The 22,274-nt window shown below is 36.2% G+C and overlaps 1 protein-coding gene across 1 annotated transcript; it reads left to right on the top strand.

Moving 5' to 3' along the window:
- The first annotated feature begins 1,009 nt into the window (after window positions 1-1,009).
- Window positions 1,010-21,480, top strand: LOC150080649 (5' exonuclease Apollo-like). The gene is made up of 2 exons (XM_090380772.1): window positions 1,010-1,204; window positions 20,098-21,480. The coding sequence occupies exons 1-2, from the start codon at window positions 1,010-1,012 to the stop codon at window positions 21,478-21,480; spliced, it is 1,578 nt and encodes a 525-aa protein (XP_090236898.1).
- The last annotated feature ends 794 nt before the right edge of the window (window positions 21,481-22,274 follow it).

Raw genomic sequence — 22,274 nt, 5'->3', positions numbered from 1 at the left:
CATCAGCAAATATTCTTGCACCCTTTCTATTTAAGTGTATCCCCTCCCTGTAGAAGCAGTTTCCTGTTAACAAGCACAGACCACGCTAAGAAAAATTCTATCCCATGAGCCTTGCACAATCTCTCCAGGGCCAAATTGATTGGCAAGGCTCTCATCATATACTCCCTCCTATCGTGTCTGATCAGAATTGCAGACACTTTCAAATTCAACCCTAATTGCGGCTTTCTTTCAACATTGACCTGTACTTGTTAAGTAATTCTGCTGTTCTACTTTTAATATCATTAGTGCCAATGTGTGCTTAAAAGATGATATCTGCTCTACAACGTCATCAACTTTTGGCCCCGGCAGACATACCACGGTTGTTATTGTCAGTGACTCTACTGTCAGGGAGACGGAAAATATATTATGCAAAAAGGATAGGTGGAATAGGACCAGGGTATGTCTGCCGGGGCCAAAAGTTGATGACGTTGTAGAGCAGATATCATCTTTTAAGCGCACAAAAAAAAAAAAAAGGAAAACCTCCTCATATCATCTATCCTGCAAGTTGTCTGACAAGTGGTGCTTGGGTATGATGTGACCAACTGTCAATGTAGGGGTGCTGAATGTTAATGGCTAAGCAATGTATTTTAAACAGATAGCATCATCAAAAAGCTAATCTGTAATTTGTTTAAACTCTAAAGCACTATTATGACTGCTGGTCAGCATACACTAGAGACGCCCTGTCATCTGATGAAACACCAGTAAGTCTTTGATGATGAAATTTGGGCTGCTGTCATTGGGAAGGCTAAGTCATATCAAAAGACAAAAAATGAATGCAGAGATGCTTAAAATTATCAAATTATGGTAAATTATGTCAATGTTATTTTGAAATCCATTGCATTACTGTTGCTATATTTTCCCCAAAAGGTAGTCAAATATCTGTTATTTTAAATGTCTGAATAATCAGCAATTACTACTGTAGTATTTTTATCAGCAGTGCTTATTAATTAATTTCTTTGGTAGATGAAGGATGAATTCTAATGGTCATATTATCCTGAACACACCTATAGCAGTTGATTTCTGGAAAGTTAATGAGTGTAGCCAGGTCAGATGTTTTTTTCTTACTCATTGCCATTCTGATCATACTGTTGGTCTTTCAAAATCATGGAAGTTACCTTTATATACATCTCCAATTTCAGCAAAATTTGTGATTAGAAAGCTACAGGTAAGTTATAAACTTTAGAAGTATACCATAAGTATTGATAGTATTAACAATAATTTTAATGCAATTTGAAAAAAGGACATAGTGGCCATTTTTTGAAATGGTATTCTGTGGTCTAAATGTATAAACAGTAAATTAACAGTAAACAGTATATACTGCATTAAAAGTAATATATACAGTAAACAGTATATACTGCATTAAAAAATTGTTTATTGGAATGTAATGGAATCAAATTGGAATCAAATTCCTGAGCCTAAATCAATCTGATCATAAATTTAATAGGGTAACATAGTTGGGAAAAGACATTACTTGGTTTTTATCCCTATTGTAAATTATATAGTATATATAATCATATTAAATGACACTATCACAATCATATTAAATGACACTATCAGAAAGTTATTAACAAAATAAGTTTTATTAAATTCATATAGAATGCAAGCTCAATTTCTTAGTGGATGTTTCAGGATTCTTATCAAACCCCCCATCAGGCCGTGAGTGTTATGGGGAAATAGAAGAACAGTTACCAACTATATAAAATAAATTGATAGATAACTAATTAGAAGTAACACTAAAAATCTTTAATTTTTAGCTTATGAGACAATATGATTTGCATTCAGGAACTTAGAAACTATAACCAAGATAAAATAAAACAGTAACCATGAAAACTGCACACACCTACAGCTAAAAATATCTGCCTTAGGCAGATATCTTTTTTGCCTATAGATAATGTGCCACTGGGCTGTATCCAGTGATTTTGGGACCACTGATCGAGCCCTAGACTCGATCAGGGGGGGGGTCCTAAAATCACTGTTTCAAAAACTTATTGCTGTTTTTTACTAATATTTTTAAGTGATTTTTATCTGAAACCTGAACTTTCTACCTGCCAAGGCCAATGAATTTATTACCTGGAGGTAATTGTGCAGGCAGGTATGAAGTTTTCTGAGCAGTGCAGACGGTCGGCCAAAGTAGCTCATGGTGTCTTGTCAATGATACACAGGAATTTTTCTAGCAGGGATAAGGAGGTGATTATCCCCTTGTATAAGTGAATGGTCAGGCCACATCTTGAGTACTGTACACAGGTCTGGAGGCCTCATTTTAAGAAGAATGTAGAGCTATTGGAACGAGTACAGAGAAGGGCAACAAGATTAGTGAATGGAACGAAGGGTTGCTCTTACAAAGAAAGGCTTAAGCTTTGCAGATTACAGTGTATGGAGACTAGGCACCTGAAAGGTGATCTGATTGAGGTGTATAAAGCCTTGAATGGTTTGAGCATGCCCAATGCTGATGGGATTCTTCCACTTGCTCAGAATAATCACCTGAGAGGGCATAAATTCAAATTGAGGAAAGAGTTGTAGGATAGATGTGTGGAAGTTTGCCTTTAGCCAGCAGGTAGTTGATTGGTGGAACAGACTTCCATCTTTTGTTGTGGAAGTTGATAGACTAAATAAATTTAAGGCTGAGCTGGACAGGTATTTGGAATGAGAGCATTATTTTTTTGGCTGATGCTGCATAAGCTTGCTTTCTTGCATCGTATGCCTCTGCTAATGCTAAACTTTACTTGAAAATTAATTTGAAAATTGCACTTTTTTTCAAAAATGGTTTTACCGATTTTGATGAAATTTTATATTTAGTTCCTATGTCATATAATTTGTTTTGTTGTCACAATAAAATGAAATTGAAAATGTTCTTCATTAGTTTTTTCTTTAGATGGGGTCCCCAAATTCCATTTTGCCTTGGACCCCATGAAGGTATAACGTGCCATTGATACAGCCCTCTTACTTTCTATGTTGCAATTTAGTTACAGAAATATTCACTTAGTGCAGGGGCTTCATAAAGAATAACAAGTTAAGATTACAGTGTGAGGCTATCCAATGAATAAGGAATGTCCTGAGGGCAAAGGCCATAAGCTACTGTGCTGGTTCTAGGCTATAGCCCTAAACCAGAAGATTTGACTGGGAGAATGATCTTAAACGGGAAATCTTACATGGAAAGCATTACATCTTGTTGGTCCCATTGATATCCTGTACATCTGGAAGGGCAGCCTAGAAAACATAAACAGTTCCTTCAACAACCTAAACTCACTTCGCCAATTCATTGAATTCAAATTTCCATTCAAAATGGAAATAAAAGAAAATAGCACGCTACCCTTCCTGAATATTGTCTGTACCCTTAAAATATGCAGCGATTACCTCCTTCTTTAAAACCATCCCTCAGCTGTAACTGAACTAGTCCTCAACAACCTGCTCCACATGATAAAGGAAATAGACCAAGCCACCAGAGAGACTAAGGATCCCATACATTTGCATTCCATATGTCCCAGGCATCAGTGAAACTGCCATAAAACAAGATGTGGTCACATTCTACAGTAGTTTATCATCCCTCAAACAATGCCTAAAATTACCCAGAGAGTCCCAGAGGCCTGTATACCTCATAAGGTGTGGTTGTGGGATTGCCTACATCAGAGAATCCTACTAGAGGCTTCAAACCAGACGATGAACACAAGAAGGATGTACAGTATGGTAGTCCAACAAATCAGATACAAACCACCATTGTCTTCCAATGCAGAACCTTTAGGAATTAGAAGATACAACAGTACTCACCACTGATAAAAAAAAATACAAAATAAGAACCTTCGAGGAGGCCTTCTTCATCAGGCTTTTTAGTGACTTTTGACCAACAGAAAACAAGGATCAAATTTCAATATTCTTTAAAAGAATGATAGAAAATGAAGTGAAAAAACTGTTACTGACTCACCATAATCCCAGTCATGAGACTGTTACCCACAAATGTTACAAGAAGAGGAGTAAAAACAGCCACATAGTGTCAGGACCAATAAGGTGTAACATTCTCCATATAAGATTTCTGAATTGAGATCATTCTCATGACCAAACCTCCCAGTTCAGGTCTATAGCCTAGAACCTGTCGTCTTACAGCTTTTGCCCTCATGGTGTTTCTTATACATTGGATAGCTTTGTACCATAATCTTACCTTGTAGTAGTAGTAGTAATGGAGGCATGTGATGCAAGAAAGCAAGCATATGAGCTTATGTAGCATCAGCCAAAAAAAAAAAAAAAAAATCCAATTTCACACATCCATTCCCTCTAAAAATTTGTCCAGTTCCTCCTTGAATTTATTTAAGCTATCAACTTTCACAATGACAGATGGAAGTTTGTTCCAGCAGTTAACCACCTGCTGGCTAAAGGCAAATTTCCGCACATCTATTCTACAACTGTCTTTCCTCAATTTGAATATATGCCCCCTCAGGTTCGTAATCTGAGCAAGCGGAAGAATCCCATCAGAATTCAGCGTGCTCAACCCATTCAAGGCCTTATACACCTCAATTAGATCACCTCGCAGGTGCCTAGTTTCCAGCCACTGCAATTTGCAGAACTTAAGCCTTTCTTGGTAAGAGGGCTCCTTTGTCTCCTTCTCTGTACATGCTCAAGCAAATCTACATCCTTCCTAAAATGAGGCCTCCAGTACTCGAGGTGTGGCCTACCATTGCCTTGTACAATGGGATAATCACCTCCTTTTCCCTACTAGCAAAATTCATGTATATTATTGTTATTCTTCATAAAGCCCTGCACTAGATGAATATTGTTGTAACTGAATTGTGACATAAGAAGTAAGAGGGCCATATCCATAGAGTTAAGTATTTACAGTTTTTATGGTTACTGTTTTATCTTGCTTTATGCAGCAAAATACAAGTTTTTACACTTTGAGAATAGCAACCACAGAATAACTTATACACTTGGTGGAGATGAATTATACAATTCTTGTATTGAATTTACAATACAAGAATTATATAATTCTTGTATAATCATGGGGAGGAAATCGAAGAACATTTAACAACTATGTAAAACAAATTGATAGATAATCAGAAGTTATCTATATGATTTCCTGATTGAAATCATATTGTTTTATACCATAATCAAAAATTAAAATTACAAGAATAAGAAGTTAACTTCTGATTATCTATCAATTTGTTTTACATAGTTGTTAAATGTTCTTCGATTTCCTTCCCTTACACATATGTTCTGATGATGAGGTTTGTAAATTCAATACAAGAATTATATAATTCATCTCCACCAAGCGATAAGTTATTCTGTGGTTGCTATTCTAAAAGTGTAAGACCTTGTATTTTTCTGCATTAAAATGTAGTTGCCACTTTTCTGACCATTCTTGAAGCCTGTTCAAGTCATCCTGGTGGAGCACTAATTGGCAATGATCATTAATGACTCTCTCAAACTTTACTTTGTTTGCAAATTTTGACATCGTGCCCTCTATCCCTTAGTTGATTTCCCTTGGGGATTCTGCTTCTGAAGTTATGCCAATCTGAAGAATGTCCATTAATTACAACCTTCTGCCCTGCAGCCACTCTGTGATCCATTTTAGAATCTTTCCAGTAATTCCAACGTGTTCCAGTTTATACAGTAACCTTTGATGAGGGACTGAGTTAAATGCCTTGCTAAAATCAAAATAACCATGTTGAAATTGTTCCATGCATCCAGCTCATGAGTAACTGTGTTAAAATAGCTTACGAGATTAGTGGAACATGATTTTCCCATAACAAAACCATGTTCTATGTCCTTCAGAATGCCATTTCAGTCTAAATGTCTCTGGATTGCAATGTTAATCATTTTCTTCCAAGATTTTCCCCTATTCCTGAAGTCAGACTAATTAGTTTGTAGTTACTGACTTTACTCTTAGAATATATTGGCGATACACTGGCACTTCTCCATTCAAGAGAAATTTTTCCTGAGTCCATTGATGCCCTCATAATTAACCTAACTAGTTCAATAGTTTCTCTGGCTGGCTCTCTCAAAATTACTGGGTATATGCCATCAACTCCAGGAGTTGATGGCATTAAGCTTGAAAGCTTTTATAATAAACTGTCATCCGTACTTTTGAAATCACTAATTTCATTTGCCTCTGCCTCGCTTGCACAGCTTCTCCTGTCCTCAGCGTGAAGGATATTTTGTCAGTAAAGACTGATGCAAAATACCTATTCAATTCATCAGCAATATTAACTGCATTATCTAAGACTTTCCTCCAAGGGTCTGATCTGAGTCATTTTCTTCTTTGTATTCACATATACGAAAAACTCATTGTCACCATTCTTTACTCTCTTAGCCAGTGCTTTCTCATACTCTGAATTGGCTAATCTATCTGTGGGTCTATTACAGATCAGCTTGTAGTCCGGCATCCCCCCCCCCCATACTTCTCCTTCAACCCATGCACGGTACTAAGTACTATAGGTTTTGATACCTTTCGTGTTTGGAGTTTTCATAAAAAAAAAAGGTGTTGGATGGTTTTATTGTGTTTCATTGCTGCGTAATTTTTTCATTCTACCTTCCACTGTATTAGATTGGCTAACTCTGTATTCATCCATCTTGGCATCCTCTTTATGCTATATTTTCTTAATGGTATATATGCATTTGTGATCTCAGTGATTATTACTTGAAAGCTATTCCATAATTCTAATGTATTCCTCCCTCTGCAATCCACCCAGTTAATAGATGCCTCGGAGCACCTTAAACTCTCATAGTCTCCTTTTCTGGAATTAAAACCCATGCTTTTATCTTTAATAACTGCAACAGCTTTCTTCATCTTCCAATTAACTGAATGCATGATCAGTACCTGCCAATGGTTTCTGTATTGTAAGCTCTATGATCTCATCTGATTCACGAGTAATGACCCTGGATATCGTCATTCTTCTCTTTCTTGGTGATTCCCTTCTACTTTTCTCTCTCTCTTTCAGGGTAACTTGGGAAATTTTTTTTTTTGTTTTTGGCTGGTGCAGCATAAGCCTCAGGCTTCCTTGCATCATATAGTTAATAATAATAATAATAAGTTCTAGAATATTCTTACTCCTAGTCTTTTCTCTAACATGCTGGTACAAATAATCATCATATAGTTTATTTAAAAATTTTGTTCCCAATGATGAGTTTGCTTGCTCGATTCTATGCTGGTAAGTGTAACTTCTGACTCAGCAAAAGCTTTTTTTTTTTTTTTTTTTTGCACTCAGGCTGCTTTTGATAAGAAGTATGATCTCACCACTTCCCTTCTATCTTCTCTAAATACGTTATACATACTATAGTGGAACTCGTCATCTCCAATTTCTGGGTCATTACTACTATGACACCCCTTGAACTTATTTAGTCTTGTTTCTATAGCTTTATCTTCCTGCTCATTTGAAATGTTGCCACCTTCAGAAAATATATTGACAACATCGGCTGTAGTGGCAAGAAACAAGAAGTTTTGATATGTATGTGCTAGCATTACTTGGACACGCATCATTAGATAAATGTCTGTATACCCTTCTCTCCCCCCCCCAAACTAGCAGTTTCCTTAACCCTTAAAGTATCCCCGATGATACTGGAAAAAACCCTTGCACCACCTTGTTCAATTAAATACTAGCTCTACAAAATAGATTCCTTCTACCTCCAAGTGTGGATCATTCTGATAACCCCCCCCCCCACCATGCCTTGCAGATCCCCTCAAGTCATGAGTTAATCCACAAGGATTTCAGCATATAATCCTTCATATCATGTTTGGGTAGAAGTTGTCAGGATGTTACAAAAAAGTGCTGTCCTATGAAATAAACAACTTATAATCAGGGCTGGCCCGAACAAAAGTGGGGCCCTGTGCAAAGTTGACTTGCGGGCCTTGATACAAATTTCATACAACAAAATAATTTATTGCATTTTGATATTTATTACATTGCACAAATTGGTTCAGTAAGAATTACATGAAAATGATAAATAATTAAATTATTTTAATAAAATTAACATTGCAGTCACAAAAAAATCTTTAATATCAAATAAGAAAAATAATTGCTTCATATACCTACAAAATACAATTTGGTATGCGACTTAATCGAATAAGGTCACAATATGTGATTTTTGTTTCATTTTCTTACATGTTTTATAGCAAATTCGTTGATAATATCATCATAACTTAGTTTTTTGGCTATTTCGGATTCGATAGATAAAATGGCTAAGAAGGTAAATCGTTCTTGACTAATGCTAGATCTCAAGTAATTTTTTATTATTTTCAATCTTGAGAAAGATCTTTCTGCAGATGAGATGGTAAGGTTAATATAATTGAATTAAGTTAATTGAACTTATTTTTAATAAGTTCAAAATTCTGAACAAATCGGAAGTCTGAATTACCTCCAGTCCCAATTAGTTTGGATTATCAACACTCTGCTGTATCTACATATATATTTGCCTAGTTTTAGTTCATATTACAATTTCTAATTATAAGAGGTTTAGTGCATATTATCCAATGTCAGAAGGCCTCTGTAGCTGAGTGGTCAGGTGTGTGGGAGTGGAGTAGCACACGCTCTTTGATTAGACTGGGTTCAATCCCCTGACTGCTAAATATGTCGATCTGCCAACCCACACTGGACCTGTTGGCAGATTATGGTCCATTTCCCTCGACATGAATCGAGAATTCTATCCTGCAGTAGATTGATAATGGCTGCAGTTCACTTTTTTATTTTATTTTATTTTTTGAAGGCAGATGCTACACAAGCTTTACTTCCTTGCATCTTTCTGCCATTTTAATACTAACCCTGAAATATGATGGATGGTTGCTGGGGAGAAGGAACTTAATGTAATCTTTAAGGACTTATTTCTATCTGTTTTTAAGGCATTCAGTGCTTCTTTAATGGTATCACAATAATTTATCAGCTATGCCCTAGACCAGTGTTTCTCAACCTTTTCGTTGTTTTGGCACAATACAATCACTATTATACTCATATATATTATATATATAATATAATTATATAATATCGGTGTAGATACACCATAGTTAACCCATAAATTTGAACTACGTATGTAGTGTAAAGGACATTGTTTTAATAGTATCTCATGTGCCTTGTGCATTTACCAACACCCTTTGGCATCTCTCATATTGTGGATATAACTTTGCAACTGTGATGGCATGTTGCGCTACCATGGTACCTGTCCGCCCACTGATGATGAAGCCCACTAGCTTCGAAATGATTATCTGGTGGTGGTATCCTCTGAAAATAAATAACAGTAAGTCTTCTCTACTAGAGAAGCATTATTTATTTGAAGTAGTGCAATACCAGCTATCTCGTTGTGAAGGCACCCACAATATGAAATACTATTAAAACTATGCCCTTTACACTACATACGTAATTCAAATTTATGGGTTAACTATGGCGTATCTACACCGATATTATATAGTTAATTACCAAAACCCTCAAGGATTATGCCTTGTGCATTTCGTTTTCAAATATAATATATTATATATATATTCACAAACTGGAAGTTATTTCTGTTGGGTATATTTAATAATACTTTAAAACAAATAATTTATTATTTGTTTTAAATGCTTTAATGTTTTTGAACATACATGAATTGCATGAAATTTAAAAGAAAATATTAAAAAAATATATATACAATTATAGTATTTTAATCAGTGAAACAGTTGGGTCTGATGGGAGGCAGTGTTTTAATACGAGGATTTATTGTGGATAGGCTTACTGTCAGCTCCTTTTCTACTGACTTTAGTCTCTCTTTTTTTGTTTAATCTCATTTAAAGCAGAAAACCCTGTTTCGCACAAGTAGGAAGTGGAAAATGGCAATAAAATTCTAATTGCGTTTTCAGAAATCGTGGATATTCATTTTGATTCAAAATTTGCTAATATTAGTGTTATTAAAGTGAATTGCCAGCGACTGATCACTACGGATCTCAGCCAATTCTTCTTCCTCTTGCAAATTACGTTCTAAAAATGTCAGAAGGTTTCTTGTAGCAAATAGTTCTCTACCCACAAATATTTTTTGGTATCAAGCGTAATGCTCAATTTTTGTCTTTAACAGCTCTAATGTTTTGCTTATTACATTAATTATTTTAGCATAATTCGTTTTGGCAGTCAAGGAAAACAGTTCAAAATTTTTTCCATATACACAGCTTGTCAGTAGAAGTAAGTAAATTTTCCTATGAGCCTTGCATACTGATATTTAATTTATTAAGCTGCGCTAATAAATCTGCTGTAAAAGCTAATTTGCAGCACCAATTTCATCACTTAAATAATCGCAAAATTCTGATTGCTCCAGTGAAAAAAAAATGAGCATTTCCCCACGCAATTCGTTACGATAATTACATTTCCTTTTGATAACCACTAAACCTGATTGCATCATTAAAAAGAAATGATCAGAGCACACGCTTCTTGATTAGACCGGGGTTCGAGCTTGTCACCACCAAATACAGAAAGGTTCAGAGAATGACCACCGCATATCCCTGAGCAATATGGCCTTAGTTGCTAATGCTTCCAAAAAACAAAAAAAAAAAAAAAACAACCTCGCATAATTTTTCGAAAATACGTATTTGTTTGTGGTCTAGTTTTGATATAATTGACCATTTTAACCGCTTGATCAAATACAAGTTTTAAATCAGGTACGACTGTCTCCACTACTAGAACTTCTCTGTGTATAAAAGTATTGTAATAATATTTGAATTCGTTTTACTAAGCTTAGAAATCCTTTTAGTGTTCCTACCATTGCAGGAGCACCATTGGTACAAATGCCAAAACACAACTTCCATAATATACCACACTTTTGTAAATAATTATTCATTATTTTGAAAATATCTTGGCCAGTTGTTCTTTCAGCGAGTTCTTTGCAACAACAAAAAAGATGAATAATTGTTGTTTTCAATAAACCTGACAAATGCTATTAATTGGGATTTACCCCTAAAATCTGTAGAATTATCTACTTGCAATGCAAACAGTTGCCCAAAATTATTAATATTTCGAACAACTTATTTTTCAATATCATCAGACATTTCTTTTATACGCCTGCTAATTGTGCTGTTCGAGAATGGTGCTGTCATTATTTTTTTTTCCAGCTTACTCTCCCAAAATACTTTTCATGATTACCAAACATGCTGGTAAAATCAGACTTTCTGCAATCAGCTGAGATTTCTTTCTTTTTTTTTAAGCTGGCTTCTTGCACTTATCAGATATTTTAGCCATATTATAAAATTCTGTACCTTGTTTTCTAGTAGAGGCCAGCAGTCTTTTAAAATACTCCACGGTTTTGGACAGTAGATTCTCGTGTTTCGTAGAAAAATGACTCTGCAATTTACTCGGCACCATTGATTCATTTGACAATTTTAAACCACATGCCACACATAAAGAACAATCTTGGGTACCAGTATATGAAAATCCCACTGCCAAATAATCATATTTACGTTTTCTTCTTTTTTGATGTTGATGGTTGTTCGTTTTTGTTTGTCATTTTCTCCAAGCCCGTTGTTATCAAGTTGTTACCTCTTTTGATTTCCTTTCACTAAAAATTTATCCATTGCTAATCATTTCTAAAAAAAATTAAAATTACTTCTAGAATATACTAATACAGTTAATCAAAAATACCTGTTCTATATGAATTAACTGAATATGATGTTTTAGAGATATAAAAACACAAAGGAAATTTCTTACTATGCTGCTTACACGTTGCACTTATACAACTGGGGTGTCTGGGAAAGTCTCTGAAATTATAAGAATGGCTGAATAAAGGTGAACAGATCTAGTACTAGGAATCAAAACGTGACGTCACACTGACTGCTGGAAGGGACTGGGATCGGTGCAGTATAAATAAATGAATTTAATTTTATTATAAAACTTGGATTTAAATTTTTTTTTTATTTGCATTTTCTGCGGCACACAGGTTGAGAAACACTGCCCTAGACACAGTGGCTCCCAAACTGTGCGCCGTGGCACCCCAGCAAACGCACAGGGGCATCGCTAGATATTTTAAATTTTCGAGGGAAACAGCTACACTCGATATCTGTCGGACACCGTGCTAACTACTAGCTTGAGGTAGTTCACAGTTTCAACATTACTTAAGTTGTTTGGACCTAACTACTTAATAAACAGAACTGTTAGGTATTTCTTTTGGCCTAGGGGCACTACAAAAAAATACTGAGACAATAAGGGTGCTGTGAACTGAGAAAGTTTGGGAACTTCTGCCTAGGTAGTTAGCAGGAACCATTTTAGAAGAGTTTCATACTGTTATCAATTGGGTTAATGTGGCCTCAGATGCACTATGCATAAGTTTTATAATTTGTGTGGAGTGAAAATACTTTGATTTTCACTTTGCTTATTCTCTAAATATAAAAATCTATTACCATCTTTATTTGGTATTTTTTATAAAGTTTTTCATTCATCGTCATCATCAACCATTTTCAATCCACTGCAAGGCGAAGGCCTCTCCAGCAACTTTTCACTTCCTTTTGTTTTGTGCAATGGCCATCCATTTACTGCCCATGAACCCTTGAATTTCATCTGTCCATCTCTGTTGTCTTCTTCCAGGTTTTCTTTTAGCTCCTCTTGGGTACATTCTGTTATTTTCTTAGTCCATCTGTCATCGTGTCTTTAAGCTATGTGTCCTGCCCAAGTCCATTTCAGTTCTTTATTTTTGTTAAGAATGTCCTTTACCTGAGTTTGCTGCCTAATCCATGTGTTTCTCTTATCTGACAGTCTGATTTCTAATAGAATTCATTCCATTCTTCACTGTGTAGTTTTCAGTTTCTCTTCCATTCTTTTGGTGAATGCCCAAGTTTCACTTCCATAAGTCATGGCAGGGAGTATACATTAGTTCATTATTTTACATTTCAGACAAATTGGGATATTGCTCCTTAGTATATGACTATATTTGATGAATGCTAATCATTCAAAATTTATTCTTCTCTTGACTTCCAGTCATTTATTGTTATTACAGCTAATGATTTGTCCAAGATAAATATATGAACCCACATTTTCAATGATTATATCTCATCCTGTGGCATACTTGTTCATCGTTACTTTTGTTTTAACCATATTCGTCTTTAGTCCGACATCCTTATTGATTAAGATATTCTTTGGGATCATGGCTTATGATCACAGTGTCATCTGTAAATGGTTTAGGTACACTCCATTCACATTGACTCCTTTCTGCAACCAGTCCGATTTTCTTCAAGGTCTGGCAGCAGTAAACAACTTTGGAGATATTGTCTCTTTGTCTAGTCTAATAAAGGAGATGGCGTTCTCATATATTCTCTTCAAAATCATAATGTAATGGGATATCTGTGCCTTGTCTTTCCAGTGTCCGAAACATTGCCTTATGATGTATTGAGTCAAATGCCAGGCATAATGCCATTTTATATTCATTTTCTTTCTCCATTAGTAAAGTGAAGTTTTTCATTAGGCCCAACTTAATGTGAAGAGCAAGTTTAAAAAAAAAAAAAAAAAAATCTGTTTATGAGACCGATGCTACATATTTTTCAGTTGTGAAACTAAGTTCGAACAGGCTATTTTTGAACTATATAATGCCATCTTTTGCTTCGCTCTTCCACCCATAGAGAAAACAGCAATATTTTTTGCAACCAAACCAAACTGCATTCCAAGATGTGCCATCATTTTCAGGTTGCCAAAAATATTTCAATCATAGTAAATACTTTTTTTTTTTAAAAAAAGCACCTGTATGTTTTCATAAATTTTTTTTTTTTTCATACGAGCAGTAGATCATCTCATGGTGCTATGCAGCCCACCAGGACCATGAGTTCAGGGGGGGGGGTCTAAAAGGGAAGACTTTGGTACAATAAAAAAATGTTGCATTGAGGTTCAAGCTGTGGTATACCACTGCATATGAATAGAATGTGCAACCAGGATAAAAAGTAAATGTTTCCATTATTATTATTATCCTTTTCTCCCAATGAGTTCTTCCCACTTGGCAGTGGTTACTGGGACCAGGTGCATGGGGTGGTTATGCCTGGTGCTATTATTGGGTAAGGAACTCTGACTATCCTACATGTTCAGGATCAGAGCTTTCTGGAGTTCCATGTAAGCGTTCTCTACGAGGCCTATTGTTGCTAGGTTCTTATGAAAGCTTTTTAGCACCATGCCAGTGGTGATTGAGATGGTCATTATTTGTTCTATATGCCACATTTATTTGACTTCCTTTTAGGTTTGCGTATTTCCTGATCTTTTCCTTGTTTTCTGAAGGTTGTTGCTATGTTGATCAGGTACATAGCCATTTCCTTCTTGTTGATGATGGTGATCTCTGGTCTGTTGTGTGGGATCATCTTTGTCTGTTATTATGACGTGGTCCCAGTATAGTTTGTGAGTTGGGGATTGTACTTATAATGCAGTACACTTTCTTTGTGTGTTGGGGTTTGTACTTGTAATGCAGTACACTTTCTTTGATCAACTAATAATTTTTCACTAGCTTCTGATGTATTATCCTGGTGACCTGGTTGTGTCTGAGCGTATTCTGGGTGATAACCCTACATCCCGCAGTGATGAGTTGGATTGTTTTTGAGGCTAGATGGCATTGGTGACGTGTCAACTGTTACTACAGGGTGGTTCCTGCTGTTGATTACACGTCCTTCCTAATTTTTTTTTTATGGAATATCTGTACTTGTTCTTGGACACAATGTACAGTAGGTTGAGTGCTAGATAGAACTACGGTGGGTTCAGGCAAGCGTGAATCCTTCGATCTCAGGGAAGAGCATTCTGCTCGCGAGCCACATATTCGAAGCCATCTTATCTATGTAGTCTTGATGGAGATCATTATAGTGTCCACCATGAGTGCCTTCTTTGCCCATCTTTTCATCTTTGTTTCTTCTATGTGAATGGGGTCTGGTTAAGCAATGCATGCCATTTTTTATCTGTCTTCCTTATGGCTTGGTAGAATGGTACTGTTTTCCTGGAAGTAATCTCTCATGTTTTTAATTGCTTTCTGTTGTTCAATGAGATCTGTAAACCCCCCTCTCTCTCTCTCTTCCTTTCTAGGTTATGGTCTGTCTCTTAATGGCAGACTTTGGGTGGTGTTGGTGGCTCTTTGTCATCATTATTCTGGTAAATCTCATAATCTCTTCCAGCTCAGTGTTGTTCCAATCTATAATCCTGAAGGAGTATGTTAATACTGGGACTGCACAGGTGTTTATGGCTTTGATCATGTTCCTGCCATTAAGCTTTGATTCCAGTAGGCTTTTTTTCAGTTAGGTAGGTCTTGATCTCCTTGTGTTCTAGCTGTTGAGCCTGCATCATCCCCAGATATTGTAGGTCTCTCTCTCTCTATGCCATGGGGTTTTTATCTCTTCACTGGTCTTCAGCTGACTGGATTTTCCTGATGTAATTCATGGATCTTGCATTTTCTAGGCCAAATGTGTGCTGAACTCTGTGATCGGAGTAGCTGTTGGAGATGATTCTCAGTTGATGTTATCCACGAGAGAAGGTGTACAGGTTCTTCCTCCCTTTTTTTTTTTTTATGGAATATCTACTTGTTCTTGGGCACGATGTACAGTAGGTTGAGTGCTAGACAGAACCACGGTGGGTTCAGGTTACCTTCCTGGAAGATTCCTCTTCTGATAAGCAATTGGTCTGGTCATGATGGTGGTCTTCCATTTCACCATGGTTGCCTCTAGAAAGTGTGTCAGTATCAGATTGACTTTGTAAATATTTAGTGTCTCTAACAGCGAGCTGTGGGTCAGAGTCAGAGGCACTGTGGCATCGTAACCACTGGCTAATCATCCTCCTTATTTATTATTATTAAAATCAGTTTATTGTATGTGGTAGCCATATGGGGGGGGAGGCACATTCAGCCAAGAGAGCAGTCTTTGTCTTACAATTACTTATTCATATTATATACAATCTAATAAATGTACAAAAACAATTTTTTTTATATACAGCATACCAATAAGCTCAGATCACATAATTAATTGCCCATATGCCAATAGGTAATGTTTACAAATTTTGGTAGCCTAAGCTTTAACAGTCTCACAAGTAATATGATCCAGGATATATGAATCTTGATGCTTTTAAGTAGCTGGATGTCTTGTGCTCTTTCCACTGGGTAGCAGACCTCACAGCCACATCAATATGGTTTTCTGCAGTTTTTTTTTTTGAGCTATTTGATTTTGATTTGCAGGAGAGGTCGATCACTACTCCATTCACAAGCTCAATGGTGTTCACAGAAACATGCTACTTAGTATTAGTAGCGTTTGATTTGCAGAACTTGAATAGGTCGATCACTAGTCCATTCACAAGCTTAATAGTGTTCCGCAGAAACTGCTACTTAGTAGTGTCAACTGAAAGCCAAAAAAAAAAACATTTCACCCATCCAACAATGGATGGAAGCTTGTTCCAGCAATCAACCACCCATTGGGGCTGAAGTCAAAATTCCATCGGCATTGAGGTTGTTCAAGCCATTCAACACCTTAAACATCTCAATCAGATCACCACACAGGCCTAATCTGCAGAGATGCCGCAATTTGCATACTGAAGCCTTTCTTGGAAAGAGTTACCCTCACCAATCTTGTTGCCCTTCTCTGTACCCATTTCAGCAGCTCTACATCCTTTCTAATATGAGGCCTCCAAGCCTGTGGGCAGTACTCAATAGGTGGCCTGACCATGGCCTTATACAAAGGGATAATTACCTCCTTATCCCTGCTAGCAAAGTTTCTGTATATCATTGACAAAACCCCAAGAGCTGTCCTGGAGAGCCTTTCTACACTGCTTAGGGAATTTCATATCTGACTGCACAATTACTCCCAAGTCTTTCATTTTCCACTACCCTGAGTGTAGTACCACACAGTTGATAAGTCACTCTGGGATTACTGCTACCCATATGTAAGTTGCCATGTCTGTCAAGTCTGTGTAGTGATAAAAATTGAATTTGTGTTGTTTTTATATTGTAGTGTTCAAAACTGAATTTGTTTTCATAAATCATTTAGTGCTACAATGAATAAGCAGAAACATAGGAAGTGTATCAATCATCCAGAGAACTTTTGTTATGTTTTTGGACGCTTTATCCCGAAGACTCAAAGGGAAAATATCTATGAGATTATTAAAACTTTCAGATGTAAAATTTGTGATCGAGACAAATCTTGGGTGCCTCACAAGTGTTGTATTACCTGTATGCCTTAGGGAGTGGTTCCATGCCAACTCAAAGTGTTGCCCTTTGCAGTCCCTGTGGCTTGGTGAGAACCATCTTCTGTATGACAAATATATCTGGTATGTCTAAAAAAAAAGCAAACATTTTAATATATCCAAATATACCTTCTGCAATTTGGCTGCGAGTGTAAAAAAATATAAAATATTTTTTTACACTTGTATTACAAACTTGAATTATACATATATATACCTTTTTTTAACATTAAACATCGGTACATCTTTTGATGTAGCCTTTTTATGGTGATTTTAGGAATCAACATATTTACTCCAGAATCGCATATTTTCATTGCAGAGGTATGACAAAAAATATTTTTTGTTGGCTAGTGTAATCAGATCAAGAATGTTGCTCTTTCTCTTGCTACCTCCGTAATATGCTGCTGTAGAAGACAGTCATCCAATAAATCCACAACAGTTTTGCTAGTGTGAGTACTGGAACCCACAAGTTCCAGTCAATATCTGGAAAGTTGAAATTGCACATTAGTAGTAGTAGCATGTGATGCAAGAAAGCAAGTGTGCTTATGCAGCATCAGCCAAAAAAAAAAAAAAAAAACACACTATTCCCTCCAAATTGCCTGTCTAGTTCCTCCTTAAATTTATTCAACCTATTAACTTCCACTACAGATGGAAGTTTGTTCCGGCAATTAACCACCCGCTGGCTAAAGGCAAATTTCCGCACATGAATTCTACATCTGTCCTTTCTTAATTTGAATTTATGCCCCCTTAGGTTCGTAATCTGAACAAGTGGAAGGATCCCATCAGAATTCAGCGTGCTCAACCCATTCAAGGCCTTATACACCTCAATCAGATCACCGCGCAGGTGCCTAGTCTCCAGCCACTGCAATTTGCAGAACTTAAGCCTCTCTTGTTAAGAGGATCCCTTCATTCCCCTCACCAATCTTGTTGCCCTTCTCTGTACATGCTCAAGTAAATCTACATCCTTCCTAAAATGAGGCCTCCGGACCTGTGTGCAGTACTCAAGGCGTGGCCTGACCATTGCCTTATACAGAGGGACAATCACCTCCTTATCCCTGCTAGCAAAATTCCTATATATCAGTGACAAAACCCCATGACCTGCCCTGGCAGCCTGTCTGCACTGCTCAGAAAACTTCATATCTGACTGCACAATTACTCCCAGGTCTTTTTCATTTTCTACCACCTTAAGTGTAGTACCACACAGTTGGTACGTTTCTCTGGGGTTACTTCTACCCATATGCAGTACTTTGCATTTGTCAAGGTTAAACTTCAGTTGCCACTTCTCAGCCCATTTGCCCAATTTATCTAGATCCAGTTGGAGTAGCATAGTATCTTTACAGTTGTTAATAACCCTGCCAACCTTTGTATCATCTGCAAACTTTGACATTAAGCCTGATATACCTTCATCAATATCATTGATAAATATACAAAACAACAGTGGACCTAACACCGAACCCTGTGGGACTCCACTAATAACATTAGTCCACGAAGAGCAGCACCCATTGATTACCACCCTCTGTCTTCTCCCACTTAACCATCCTTTTATCCATTGTAGCAACTTACCCTTAATACCATTCTGCTCCAATTTGTACAATAGTCTTCCATGTGCAACAATGTCAAAAGTTTGACACTGTTGACATTATAAGCCATTCTGATATATTGGCCCACTCTCTTTCTCTGTACAGTTGTTCATTATACTCATCAGAGTCATTAGGCCTGTAGCACACACCTACTCTCATTTTTACTTTCCTAGTGCTTATGTTACATGAAACTGACTCAACGTTGCGCTTGCCACCCATGACAACTTGATGCTTCATAATTATGAGCATAACCCCCCCCCCCAATTGTGCAAGCATTACCTTTATCCATGTTTTCAGATAAACAGTTACATATATTACCCCCACCATCCCCCAATTAGAAGGTTACCTGAAAACTTAAGGCCCCCTCCCCTTCCCCTCTAATGACATTGGGAATAATCCATGCACCATTTCAAGCATATTTTGTCGTCTATATAAATTAGATTCCTTTTACCTACTAGAATAAACCACACCAATTAAAGAATTTTCCCCCAATGCCTTGCAGCGTTTCTCAAGTCTTGAATTAATTCGCAGTGGTTTTAGCATAGTCTCACCCATCATGTCTTGGCAGAATTGCAGACACATACATTCTGACTTAACTTTCAGTATATTTTCAGCTTGGACCTATATCTATGTAACATCGTTAGTCCCACATGAATAATAATGCACTCTCTTTACCCCTTAAAATCTGAATCTGTTGATACCATCATCAATTGTTGCTCCTGGTTCTAGTTCATATATCCTTGTTACAAAAAATGTTACCCATTCCCCTGACAACAGATTCTCCAACTTAAACTAAATTCTCATGAATTAGAGCAGGATGCATTTGATTGTTCTGGAGCACAGATCTGTAGTGCGTCACCCATTATGACAAGTCATGCAACAGGTTTTAATTTGAAGTATGCTCCTTACGAAGACACTTTGGTTGAGCTAGGATTATCTACTTTACTGAGCTTGGAATATGTGTCACAAGCTATTTAAGTGATTCATACATGAATTGTCTATGCTCATTCCTGTCTAAAGTATGATATCCAAAGATGAAGTATTTGAAGTGGGTCCTTTAGCAACCATGATTAAGGTAAGAATTAAACCCACAAAATATTACAGGGGTTAAGCAATTACTAATATTTATCAAAAAGTTAACAAAAGTTTAGATGTGCAGTGGAGTTGGGTGGGGGAGAATGGATATGAGAATGAAAAAGTGGTACAACATGAAAGTATCCATCCCACTGGTTAGATGAATATAATAATTGGATTGCCCCAGTATTGTTTACCACAGTGACATCTTTATTTGCATTTAATGTATGTTATTATTTGTTATTTGGATAGTCTGTATAAACATCAATTTTTATATGTACTATGTTTTATTATAGGTCAATCCATCATTGGTGAAAGTGCTGGAAGTAGGTGAGGAATATATCATTCCACTGGATGAAGATGGCATGGAAACTATAACAGTTTGTCCTATTGATGCAAACCACTGTCCTGGTTCTGTTATGTTTTTATTTCAAGGATACTTTGGAAATATTTTGTATACAGGAGATTTTCGCTTCACTTCCACCATGTTAAAATCCATACAGATTCCATCGATAGATATTCTCTATTTAGACAATACATACTGTTCTCCAAAATGTTCCTTTATGAGTCGTGAAGATGCTATGGGTGCATTTTTACAACAAATGCATGACTGTCTTCAGAAAAGCGAAAGGGTTATTATGGGAATGGATAATTTGGGCAAGGAAGAATTGTTGTTAAAAGTAGCAGAAGAAACACAAAGTAAATTACATGTATCTGAAAGAAGAATGGAAACCTTGGAAATACTAGAACTTTCAGACATTGCTACTGTAGAAGACAGGACTTCAGCAAAAGTTGTTGTTGTTGCAACAGCTCAGATTAATGGCCAGAATATTCAGAAGTGGAACCGGGAAAAAACTACATGTGCAATTTTGGCAACTTCTCGTTTTTCAGGTCTGGGCTTTGTTCCATACTGCTGTCATGATAATATCCATATTATTGAATACTCTAATCACTCATCATTCCAAGAGTTGATGGAATTTGTGAAAATTTTACGTCCTGGATTAGTCATACCAATTTTGGGAAAAGAAACTAAAGGTTTATTTAACAGTGACATATCTGAAAGAACTGATATGAGTATTTTTTCCCAATTCTTGAAAAAAGCTACAAGAAAATTATATACACCAAGTTGCGTCCAAAAATCTATGATGTTAGGCGTTCATAGGAAATTTATTTCAGGTTTTGTCAGAAAACAGCCTTCAAAAATAGCAAAAAGAAAGTATTCACCCATAAGAAAAGTTTCAAAAGGGGTTAAATTTGATATGCTTCAAACTGATCCACAAAAACATTCAGGTTCTGATAGTGAACAGAACATACCAAGACAGAGTGAAATTTCAAAATATATCCAAGTTTCCCCACCATCACTTACTAAACAGTATTTGGAAAGGTTTACTGAGGCTGAAGATGAGCCCAAGCCATATTTGAAGAATGAAAAAAAAGAACATATAAATTTTGACAGGATGCAAAGTATGAAGGAGCTCTATTTAAAATTTGAAAACCACAGGAAGCGTACATTAACATTTAACAACTCATTTGAAAATTTTTCTATCAGAGACACTGCTGATAGTGAAAGTAATATCATTAAATACAAGTATAGTTGGAAAATTGTACACGTTAGTGATGATTCAGACCCAGAATATTGGGAAATTCCTGAAGAGGTATTAAAAAATATTTTCAGTTAGTTTGGCAAGCTAAATTTATAGTTTTTAAAATTTAATCTTTGAAACAAAATTTTTTTATTTTTTTCCCCAGTAATATGCTTTGATTTTTCAAACCCTTGATAAGGAGCATAAACTACATAGCATTATTTTCTGTAGCAGCATTTAAAATGTTTTGACAATTTTATTTTCAAAAACAAGTCTTTGCATTTTCTCTGAAACTATGGCAAGTGATGATGGCAAAATTTTTGAAATGAGCATATATAAATTCTTTCGTGAAAAGTTGTAGATATCATCACAAGGTTTGTTCGAAAATGTAGCAGTTTCAACAGTTATGTTGAATCAAATACTCTCAGTGCACCTTGTTGATATAAGAAATGTTTGACAACAACAATTATTTGTATTAGCTTCATTTCAACATATTTAGCAATTTAAGAATTGAAATTTAAAATTTCAATGCTTAAGACTGTAAAAGTAGATTGTAGTAGACTATGCAAACAAGGTATGGGCAAGTGACTTAGACAACATTACTACTAACGTAGAAGGGCATGTTTTGAATGCAGGCAGTCAAAGCGTTAAAGGACATTTCTCTGTATTAAGTGGACTGGTTTGTTTTGGAAAATATAACTAAACATTAAAGGTAAACCATATTCTTCAGTATGAGTGTATCTTCGTAAGATTATTTAACAATTAAAAACAGATTCTAGCTGCAACGTAGACATTTTCAATTGTTAATTGCTGATAAACCCGATCCGATCAGAACCTTACTGAAGCATATTTATCTTTAATGTTAATGTTCAGTTGGATGAACCAGCTGA

This window comes from Mastigoproctus giganteus, chromosome 9 (assembly GCF_048544385.1).
Source record: "Mastigoproctus giganteus isolate SK-2022 chromosome 9, ASM4854438v1, whole genome shotgun sequence".
NCBI lineage: Eukaryota > Metazoa > Arthropoda > Arachnida > Uropygi > Thelyphonidae > Mastigoproctus > Mastigoproctus giganteus.
This window is presented reverse-complemented; position numbering and strand designations above follow the sequence as displayed.

Bases quoted from the DNA above. Each gene is read 5' to 3' on its own strand.
- LOC150080649 (XM_090380772.1), top strand. From the start codon at position 1,010: ATGAATTCTAATGGTCATATTATCCTGAACACACCTATAGCAGTTGAT. The intron at 1,205-20,097 runs GTAAGTTATAAA...GTTTTATTATAG, and splicing joins TTGTGATTAGAAAGCTACAG to GTCAATCCATCATTGGTGAA.